This window comes from Chionomys nivalis, chromosome 2 (genome assembly GCF_950005125.1).
Source record: "Chionomys nivalis chromosome 2, mChiNiv1.1, whole genome shotgun sequence".
In the NCBI taxonomy this organism is placed as follows: Eukaryota; Metazoa; Chordata; class Mammalia; order Rodentia; family Cricetidae; genus Chionomys; species Chionomys nivalis.
The window spans coordinates 26288048-26299592 of record NC_080087.1 but is presented as its reverse complement, the minus strand read 5'-3'; the positions used below and the strand labels follow the sequence as shown (position 1 = coordinate 26299592).

General features: G+C 41.8%; 1 protein-coding gene across 3 annotated transcripts in view; it reads left to right on the top strand.

Annotated features, from left to right (window-relative positions):
- The first annotated feature begins 5363 nt into the window (after window positions 1–5363).
- Window positions 5364–11545, top strand: part of Adgrg6 (adhesion G protein-coupled receptor G6) — a 132481-nt gene continuing 126299 nt past the window's right edge. For all 3 annotated transcript variants that reach the window (XM_057762950.1, XM_057762949.1, XM_057762951.1), the window contains exon 1: window positions 5364–5782. In XM_057762950.1, the coding sequence (XP_057618933.1) occupies window positions 5781–5782 (2 nt within the window). In that variant the 5' untranslated portion in view covers window positions 5364–5780. The remainder of the gene's footprint in view (window positions 5783–11545) is intronic.

Sequence of the window (11545 nt, the reverse complement as noted above, 5' to 3'; positions counted from 1 at the left end):
TTACATCAAAACAGTTGGAGCTACAGTGATGAACGGACACAAAGTTAAAGAGTTATTAAAGACATTCAGCACATAGCCTACTCTTCCTTCTGTGCCTCTACTAATTAGTTTTAAATGCAGACCTGTTACAACTTAGAATCACCTAAGTAGAGAGCCCGGTTTGAGGAATTACCTGTATCAGGTTAATCTATGAAAATTGATTATTAATTGAGATGAGAGGTCCCAGGCCATTGTGGGCAGCCCCATTCCTTATATAGGTGATCCTAAACTATATAAAAAAGCCAAAGGAGAAGAAATCTCATGGCCATGCATAAAGCAGAATATTCCACAGAACTTCACTCATCCCTCATTTTGTACTTTTTTGGCTGTGAAGTAAGTTCCTCATTCAGGGATAATGCAGTTTGTAATAGTAAGCTGTCTACAAGGTCCTGTCTTGAGTTCCTTCACTGATGAACTATGGCCTGGAAATGTAAGTCATTGTCTCTCCTAAGCTGCTCTTGCCTAGAGTGTTTTACAACAGAAATGAAGGTGCAGCAGGTATATTGACTCGTTTTAACTTTAATTTTCTTTTTTTCAAATTGGGAGTACTAATTGTTTCCAGAAAATTTGATTTTGTGAATTTACAATTTTTCTGAGAGATTAACTCCCCTCACACACTTATTTTCTCCTCTTATTTTTCATCAGTCAGTATTATAGCTGGTGCATACAAAAAGGAGAGAGGAAAGAAGGAAAGAGGAAAGAAGGGGAAGAAGAAAAGAAGGAAGAAAGGAAGGAAGGAAAAAAGAAAGAAGGAGCGATTGAAGAGACAATTTGTAAGATTTGAGATCTGAGTGGCTCCCAAGGGTCTTGGACCTGATTTCCTGCCTCAAAGAGAGACTTCACTGATGAGTGAAGGTTTTTGAGGTGCTAGGCTGATGAAAACAGCGGCGGGCCATCAGGGAACTGAGATAAAATAAACTTGAAGAGCCTCACTGGTCATACTGGACCAATTACTAGAGACTGGTCAGGTTGATATCCGTTGATGTAAGATATTAAGATGTGTTACATTTATTTATGCTGTGAATATTTGTTTAATGATTCGAGGATGTGTTGCATTCTTTTATGTTAAATTCACTTTTCTCTGTGAAGCTGTGTTACTTTGCTGTCTAAAACACCTGATTGGTCTAATGAGCTGAATGACCAATAGCAAGGCAGGAAAGAAGATAGGTGGAGCTGGCTATAAAGAATAAATAGGAGGAGAAATATGGGAGGAAGATCTAGGAGCAATAGAAGGAGGAGAATTCTGGGGCCAGTCACTCAGCTACACAGCAAGCCATGGAGTAAGATGTAGAAATATATATATATATGATAAAGATAAAAGCTCAGACACAAAAAGAAGATGGGCTAATTTAAGTTAAGAAAAGCTAGCTAGAAACAAGCCAAGTTAAGGCTGGGCGTTCATAAAAGGAAAAAACCTCCATGTATGTGATCTATTTGACAAATGGGTAGCAGGTCTATGATGGCCAAAAGAGCAAAGAGTCAAAAATATGAAACAGAAAAAGAAAACAAGAAACAGCAATCCATGGACAGATGAATCAATTATTAGCTTTTTTTTTTCTTCTTTACTGAAGAAAGAAATAAATTTGATGAAAAGGGATGAGATAATTATGATAGAAGAAGAGGAGATCCAGAAATTTCCAGTTGGGTTTTAATATTTGCAAGTTATGATACATCTTTTGAAAAACTTAACTTAAAAGTTGTTTATAGATATAGATATAATGACTATTTCTGCTACATTTTAACATCTCTTCTCAAAAAGTCGACTGGATCTGAGATTTATATATAAGAGTTATACCCAGTACAGGGGATATAAGAATCCTATAGTTATGGTGAATAAACCACTTTGAATATGTAGTGCTGATGTCAGTTTACTTGTAGACAGGGAAGAGAAAATCAGACATGTAGTGAAAAGCTAGGCAGTAAATAGTTAAAATAAAGGCCAGTGCTATGAACACTAAGTCTAGGAAGGCTGAACATGGAAATGATCACTGCCCTCAGATATCTGAAAGACTCATTGTGAAAGGCAGAATGTCCCGGCTGTGAATGGATGTTCAAAGCAGGAATGTTTAAGTCCGTCAATAGAAGAAGGAAGTTTCGCACAGCCAAGTGTTCATCAGCATGAAGGCTTTGCACAGATGTCAAAAATTCCTTTTGTCTGGAATGCCATCAGAAGATTCCTGAAGGCAGAGGAGTGTGCTCCTGGCACTTTCAGTTTGAGGATGATATGATATGTGGAGCAGGCAGCGCAAGTGATATCACCAAATTCCGGGAAATCCCTGAGTGTTCTGTGTCCTTAGCTTATTGAATCTGACTGAAGCATGCTCACTAGTTACCCGTATTTTCTAAATCAGGATAAACCGCAGACTTCACAGTGATGGCAAACTGTACAGTCGGGTTTTAACTCAGGCCTACTGCTTTAAGATCGTACTTTGCACCACACACTGTTTCCCTCACAGACTCTTCCAACAATAAAGAACAAATTCTTTTTGTGAGAAAGGATTTCAAAATATACAGATAATCCTAACATACTGGCCAATGGCCAGGAAAGGCACACTGGAATATTTTAACCATGACTCACATTTTTTTTTTCTGTAGAAACTTAAGGCATGAATCATGTAGATCACACAATAGCCACTTATCTATTTCCTAGAATAATCTCACCTGGTTTTGTTTAATGTGGTGATTAATTTTATCTGTTAACTTGATTTGGTCAGGGGCTTAGATATTTAGTCAGATATTATTTTGGATGTGTGATGGAGGTGGGTCATTTGTCTATCTGTTGCTTTCATTGGTTAATTAATAAAGAAACTGCTTGGCCTTTAATAGGACAGAAAATTAGGTAGGCCGCCGCTTCCTACTACAGATGTGCCTTGAGGATGAGATTAACCTTTAAATCAGTTTTCTTTGCATGACATCATCTAGAGTCATCTGTTTTCAAAATGGAAATTTTCCCTTATTTTTCCTATTGTGGTATGTGTGTGTATATGTGAACGTATGTGTATATATGAGTGTGTGTTACGTTTTCCTTACTGTTGTGGTGTGAATGAAAATGGCCCCCACATGTAACATGGGGAGAGTCGCTTTTGAGAGGCGTGGCTTTGCTGGGAGCAGGTGTAGTCTTGTTGGGGAAAGTGTGTCACAGGGGTGACCTTTGGATTTTCAGAGCATCAAGCCAGGGCCACTGTCTTTTTCTCTCTTCCTGCTGCCTGTGGATCAAGATTTAGAACTCTTAGCTTATTCTCCAGCTACCATGTTTCCTGCTCTAATGATGATGGACTAAACTTCTGAATGTGTAAATAAACCCCAATTAAATGATTTCTCTTATGAGTTTCCATGGTCATGGTGTCTCTTTATAGCAATAGAAACCCTAACTAAGCCAATAATCCATTTATCTTTTGAAGGACAAAGACAAGTGGCATGTGGTTTAATTACATGGAGAACATAATGTAGACTCAAAGAGAGAGTAGGATGATGGTTGTCAAAGGTTAGGGATCAGTGAAATGGGGAGCTGTCAATCAAAGGGAACATTTCAGTCAGTAGGAATTCCTTCTTCTACCCACCCGGAGGATCTGAGGCTGGCCTCGAACTCATTCCATCCTCACAAGTGCCACAGCTCCCATCAGAATGTTGCTACCTCCATAGCAATAATGACATTATTGCATCAGTCCGCATATCCTGTCTGGAAGGTTAGGCTCCCATCAACAGACATACATGGTTGGAGGAGGACTCAGGATGCACTACCACTCACTAACTCCAGAAACACTGCCTCTAATTGCTGATTTGATACTGGTCAGTTAAAGGAGTGGGGAGACAAAGCTTTTAGTGGTGACTCCCTGAGGCTAAACTAAAGGGGTCACAGAACCAAACAAAAAAGCCACGAATCTGGCAATGTAAAAAGGACTAGGGTCAATAGGAACGAGAAGGAGAAAAAAGAAGGGAAGAGAATAGGCATTGTCAAAGAGTAAGCAAAATGGAATTCTATGATGGAACACCTCCATGGAAGTGCTTCTCGGTGGCTCCTTTCTTTCCCTGTGGAGCTCTCAGAAGATAATGCAGCTTTAATTCCTGTTTTGATTACAATCTGTGGTAGACACGGAGCTAAGCTGCACCCAGATTCTAGACCCACAAAACTGTGAAATTAAGCTGTTTTGAAAAGTTCTGGGTGGAACATTAAATATATCCTTCGGACAGATCTGGTGACACAAAAGCAGATTTGAACTGAGAGTCTGTGCGCCTGACTCTCAAAGTCTGGGTCTTTTCTAAACAGTTTGTGCCGACTTTGCCTCCCTGAGTCTCATTGACCGCCTGTCTTTCCAAAAGGGTCTCCGATTTTCTTAAACGGAGCAGTTCAAGTCTCTATTAATTCTACCGCTTTTTTTTCCCATTAAAATAAATACTGATAAAAATCACAAGAACTCACACTGGCCCAGAAGTAGTCTGGCTTGCTGGCGGCCTTCCAGCTTCCTCTTTCTTTGCCTGTAACTGTCTGTCCTCAAATCCTGTTTTACCTCTTTTTCCCCTACCTACCCTTCTCTACCGCTAACCAATGAAGGTTACTCGGCTTTTATGACATTTGTATGTGTTCCCACACAATGCAAGCAGGACTATTCGCCTCTGAATGTGTATCCAAGTCTGGAAAGGCCATCTCTGGCATTCGGTGAATTTACTCTGGTGATGCACAGTGTGAAGGGATCCTCTGGTCTTCCGACTTGACATTATCTAGTGAGTAGCAGGATTTGCATTGGTAAATTAATCCTGCTCGAAAAGAAAAGAAAAAGTTTAAAAAAAAAAAAAAAAGCAAGCAAATCGCCCCAAGCATACCAAATCCTCCTTTGCTCCCATCCCCCCTCTTTTCTTTACTTTTCTTTTTTCTTTTTTTCTTTTTTTTTCCCTTTCTCTTTCTTTTAAGGTAAGGAGACACGGAAGTGGGACGGGGAGAGCTAAGAAGAGAAAAGTAAGGGGCGTCCCGGGGTGCTTGGCTGCAAGCAGAGCAGATGTCCGCTTGTGCTCCTTAATCCGAGCTCCTCTTCTTCACCCAGTCTCTGAGGGGTTCGGCGCTCTCAGCAGGCTCGTGACCTCGGGGTCATCTAGGTCCCCTCCACGGAGCTGCGGCTGGCCTTGTGCCAGTCTCCCAACCCCGCCGCCCGCGCCAGTCCCGCCCCGCGTGGCGACTTCTCCTTTTCCCTCTGCCCTCGGGTGGCCGGCCCTGGGTGGAGCAAGTGAGCTTTCAGGACTGTCCTCTGCCTTCGGATCGCCTAGAGCCAGGGCCACCGCGGAGAGGTTGCGCGGAGCCGCACCTGAGCCCCAGGGGTAAACCGAGGCTTGACCAGAGCCTCGCCACGGGCTCTGGACTCTACGGGTCGCACCGTTCCAGCCCGGCAGGCTTGAATCGCCATCCACCCGGCTCGACTCCCCGGAGCCCTTGGCCCCTAGTATTGGGAAAGTTCTGCGCCGGGCGGAACCTGCCGCCGTCGGCCGCGCCCCTACGCGCGGGACCCGCGCTCTTGAACTCCGCCGCGCGCACCCGGGGTCCACCTTGCGCCGCCCCGCGCGCAGGCGAGGAGCAGCTGCCGGGAAACCCTATGAACTCTCCAGAAAGGGCGTGACGAAGGGTCCTGCGGGGCGCGGTCCCGGCCGTCCCGGTCCCCACTTCGGTGGAGCTCGCAGGCAGTAGAGAGCAGAGAGGTGAAGGAGAAGGATGAGCGTGTAGCCTCTGGGGACCTCTGCGCAGTAATGCCAGCATGTAAGTCGCCTCCCAGCTCGGACCCCTTCGCACCTCCGTCTGTGTCCCCCTTCTCGCCCTCAGCTCAGCGGTTCCTTGAAAGGTACCAACTGCGGGAACTGAAGCTTCAGGGTGCTCCTCCAGGCACCAGGGACTGGGTATTTGCAAATACAGCTGGTGTGTGTGTTTGGCTTGCGTGGTTTCTCCCTTTCTCCCCTAAAGAGAGGTAAACTTCACTCTTCACTTGGAGGCCTTGTAAAGCAGCAGCAGGAGGGCAGGGCTTCAAATATGGGGAGAACGTGGTTTTGATTCAAATTAAACAAGAACTAACCGACGGTGCAGCTGCTTGCACAGCCCTGGCTCTACGGAGCCAGCGCTCCCTGGATCAACACCTGGGGCCTGGGAAGGTACTGCTGAGCGGGGCAGATGTTGGCTTTGCGCTGTCACCTTTGCTTGTAGAAGTCCTTCTTAGATCTCTAAGATATTTAAATGACTTTTTCCTCATTGCGACCTCTCCAGCCCCGGATCTTTTTCTTTGGAAATCTCAAAAAAGTTGTCTCAATGTACTACGTAGATTAAAAAAAAGTAATTAAGGAACGTGATAGGAGCTTCCTGTAAAATTACAAGTAGGAGGCTTGGGGGAGAGGGTGAGATGGTCTGGAAAAGCTATACAAGGTTTTGCTTGGATGGAATTGCCACCCAAGCTGTGAAGTGCTCCGAGGCACCCGAGGAAAGAGCGAACATGCGCACTGCCTGGCCTTCCAAACTGGACAATGGTTCTCACAAGGGCCACACTTATCTTTGCGGCCAACTTAGCGGTTATTTTGTTTTTTCTCATGGTGTGTAATTTTACCCTCTGTCGTTTTATTTATTTTTGGGCAGACACCTGACAGACTTTTACCCACTTCCACTAACTTGTTCAGGAGGTACAGACATTGATACTTCCCTCGTTCCACTACTCCATCTTTACTTATTTCCGCTTCTATTTCCTTTTCCAAGTTAGCACCCAGCCAGGGTCTTAGGTCTTTTTGCCCCCTTCATTGCTCTGTCTTGCTCAGCAACCCCAAACACATTAAAAGGTGGGCGAAGCAACAGAGTACGCCAGCTTCACCTTCCACGCTGCAGCTCTGATCTTGGCACTGTGCCCTGTAATAAATACCACTTATTTTTGCTAAATCTCCATGTGAAGAAATGCCACACCTGTGAGTTTTACAGAGTTGCTTATGGCAGCGGAATAGGCGAATGGATACCTTGTAAGCATTTCTTTTGGGATACAGCCAGCCATCTACCATAAGAATCGTTCCCCTACGCAGGCAACAGGTTTGAAACGACTGTGAAGTTCGTTTCCAACTTCAGTTTTCCTGAAAACATACCCCAGTTCTTCACAGGAGATATTTAGGCAGTTTTCTTTCAGCCTCCCTGGATATCAACTGCCTCCCTGGATATCTAGAGTTCATGGAATTAAAAGCAACACACACACACACACACACACACACACACACACACACGGCCACGTAAGGCATGCACGCGCATGCATATGCACACACGTTTTTTTCCTCCCTCCCTCTCTCTCTCTCTCTCTCTCTCTCTCTCTCTCTCTCTCTCTCTCTCACACACACACACACACACACACACACACACGTGTGCGACTGCACGCGAATGCGATTACCTAAAAGTTGTGAAACTCATCAACAGGTAATGTAAGTTTTTCTTGAAAATGCAATTAAATTATTTAATCCATTTGAATTCGGTGTGATTAAATTTATGACTTCTCAGCGTAGAATCATGAATAAGTAGTCATCTAAGGCTTTTAAGTTTGATTTAAATTTCTTTACCAAATTCTTTTGATGGAATTTTTTTTCTGTGTCTTTCAAGAGCATTATGCATATTTTCTGGGCAATGGTTTGAGATGTTTTAACCCTTTTCGGCTGATGGACAAGTTAGAAAACATGGAGATAGAGCCAATCTGCCCAAGGGTTAGATTGAAAATATTGAAATGATAAATTAAACTATATTTTCAAATTTTAATTGCAGTAAGTAAAAGTACACAGGCTTCTTGAATGTCTTGGTCACATCTTCCGTGTGGAGAACAACTTTATATATTGCTACACTCAGATTTTGGAATTATAGACTTTATGAATATATTTAGGAGTTGCAACAACTGCATGTTTTGCATGCTCCCAAAAATTAAATAGATTTTGCAAGGCTGGCTTTTGTTGGTCTCACAGTGTATGAAACTACTGTTCCATTTATGGCTTATATAAGTTACATGTAATTGTGCCTGTCCAATGTGAATGGTGAATGAGGCTATTGTCTGTTTGCTTATGGGAAATATTAGAAATTTGGGGTTGTTACTGTCTGACTGAAGTGTCACTCGGATTTCTGGAAATAATGATTTGAGAGAAATCTCATTTATATATTAGAAAATAAACTGATGCTAATGTCTTCAGACACAGTCATGCTTCTGACTGTCCACATGTCATATAGAATTTACATTTCTGATGAAAGGAGTAGAAGTTTCTAGAGACTATCTAGTACTTAGACTAAATAGAAAGTGTGTGTAGTGTTTGTGACCAGACGTATATTTCCATGTTTATTCCTAGTTGGATGACATCATTACTTCATCTATGCTAGTTGACATCAAGAGGCATACTGCTTGGTGGAAATGATAATGTTTAAAGGATGCATGAACTCAAACTAAGAATTCCAAGTTAATGAGTAGGGTTACCTGAAATCATGTTACCTCCCTTTTACGCAGAGGGGAATTCTTAGGAATGTCTTTCTAGATTATTTAAAAGATGGCAGATATAATGAAAGCTTACATGTTTGTGATAAAATTGGTTAAAAAATGCAATCAGAAAGAAAAATATTTATACTGTAATTGAAAAGTATGCATATGTCTTAGTCCTGCCAATCCAAATAAAGGAAATCCAAGAGAGACACTTCTGTCAACTGACAGAGATCAAAGCAATGCCACTCACTAGCAGGGGTCACGGCGCGGACTTGCCCCAGTGGATAATGGGAGTAATTTAATTTTTAAAAAATAATTGTAAGCCTACAAGAAGTTTCAAACAGAAAATACAAAATAGGCTGGAGAGATGGCCCAGCCCCGAGGGACCTTAATGCTCTTGAGAGGTCAGGAGTTCAGTTCCTATTCCTCAGTTAGATGGGCAACTCATAATCACCTATAATTGCAGCTCTAGGGATCTAGCACCCTCTTCTGGCCTCCAAAGGCATCTACACACACGTGCTTATACACATAAACACATACATACACACATATAAAAATATAAAACAATCTTTAAAAATGCAAAAAACAACTGAATATCCTTTCCCAATATTCATATATTATAAATGCTAGCCTTATTTGTTTGATTGATCCTTCCATTTGGACCCCTCCCCTACAAGTCTGTCTTTCTAGAATCTTTTGAAACTTAGCCTGTATCAAGGCTTAGAGGTTTACTTTTTATGAAAAATTTTAAGATAAATGCAGATACTGCTACAGTTGTAAGCAATTTAATACGACAATATCACATATATCCTTTGGCTAAGTTTTTATTAAGAACATTTTACACAACTATAGAGCAGAATAAAAATAGGATGTTGATAAATTACAGCTCTCTCTCTCTCTCCCAGTTTATCTAGTGCCTATTTGTGCATGTACTCATGTGTTTGCACCTCTATGTACCTCTGTGTGTGTGTGTGTGTGTGTGTGTAGGATACATTTGTCTAAGTTCTCACGTTGGCTTTACGCTACGAATCAGTCATGTGTATCCTTGTTCAAATGAGACAAGCTTTGTGAAGACCTGAAGAGTAAGTGAGATTTTTGTAGAGGGGGAAGCCAACCTAATGAAAGGGTCTGAGTCCAGTAATAGAATAGCACACTCTTTTTTTTCTTAGTCTCGGGAATATGACCTTTCACTGAAAGAAGAAGCTGTTATGAGCAGGCTCAAATATGCTAAATCACTGTTCATTTTATCCTGCTAGATCTCAAGGTGTTCTCTGCCACTTCCAAACCTTTTTATGAAAAGATTTGTCATAGACACATAGTAGGAATATGGCCAAGGAATTTAATTCTGACTATTGATATTAGTAGAACTAATATCCTGACAATTTCTGTATTAATTTCTAAATGTCTTCACTAGCTTCACTTAAAATTGTGTCTTTGAGTGAAACACTGAAAGTATCAGTAGATGGTAGATTTTGAAAATCTTTTGCTCAGTTTAAAGTCATGTCTGCTAGTGCTTATGCATCTAGCTGAAATTATTCCTGTGAAATGTTTTTGTTCTCCAAAACTTTTGGAAATGGGGCTCAAGCGTATTGTATTTTGTAGCCTATTGTTTTGGTGTAGGATTGCAGCAGAGGTAAACTGATCCTCATCAGAAGTGGAAGCCAGAGGACACAAAGGGTTTGGATCTTACTACTGATTCTGAAAGCTGGGCAAGGAGTTTAATCTCTAATTTTCTTACCTGAGGGATAATAAGTTTATTTGCAGAATGAAAAGGATTCTCTTCAGATTATACAAGGCTATGACTCTATGTTCCTTTAACACGCGTTTCTTGGGGCCTAGAGAGATGACTCCATGGTTAAGAGCACTTGCTGCTCTTCCAGAGAACCAGAGTCCAATCCCATCATCCACATCACATGGCTCACAACCACCTATAACCCCAGTTCCAGGGCATCCAACACACACCTTCTTCTGACCTCCATGGGTGTTCATATGGACCTGGCATATACACACAAAGACAGAAACACATAAAAATAAAAGTAAATCTTGAACAAAAAGTTTCTGTTCTTGGTCAAATTCTTAGAACGGAATGAAGCCTGTACCAAGTTGAAGTTCCTGTTTAGAACCTTAGTAACCCTGCTTGGGATTTTCCATTCTTCTGAGAAAGTTGTTTAAATTTCAGGGATGTATCTTTGTTAAGTGATCCCCTGAGAAGAACCATAGTGCTTTCCTTCCCCTGTTCTAAATTTATTTGTTTCTGTTCTTCAGTAAACAGTAAAGTAGATGAAAGTTGGCTTGTCACATGGTTTATGTTATGTTACAAGTGTTTTCTCTGTCCTGGCTCCTTTTGTGTCTAAAGTGAGGGAGTCTTGAGTCCTGGAATGTGTCAAGCCCTGGTCTTCATTTGCAGCTATCACTTGATAGGATTGCAGGCAGCTTTGGTAGAAACAGTTCAAGGATCAGCTGTAGAGTCCCTAAATGTGAGAGCCCCTTATAATAACGGAGAATTTGCGTGGAAAATAAACAGTGCTTGGTATCTAGGCTAAGGAATGTGCTTCTGTTTGAGAGAATGTATGAATTTAAGAGAGGGAGCATTGCTCATATATTGATGAAGGAGAATCTCTCTATGATACATAGAGTAAGAAGCTAAAAGGTGACAGAATTCTTAGAAAGGCTGGTGGTAGTCAGCTCTGTTTGTTCTTTTTCATTTTGTTGAACCTCAGTTTCTTCTGTAAAATTCATAAGCTGAACATCATCTTTTGGACTTCTGGTTCTCTAAACTTCTTTGAATTTGTAATTGTTCTTTTGTTTTAGAAGAAGAATGGGAAACACCTCATTCTTGCAACGTCAATAGGAAACATGCCCGTTCTTCCAAATAAGTGTCCTTTCTCTGTGACAGACTACATAGTTTGTGGAAGCCCCTGCTGACTGAGTTAGAGGTAACAGTTCTTTCTGGGCTGTAGTAGCTCATTTACAGAAGAGTGACAAGGCTCATCGTTTTAAGTATCCCCCCACAAAGTGATCATCCCCCAAATCACACAGTCAACAGGTAAGCC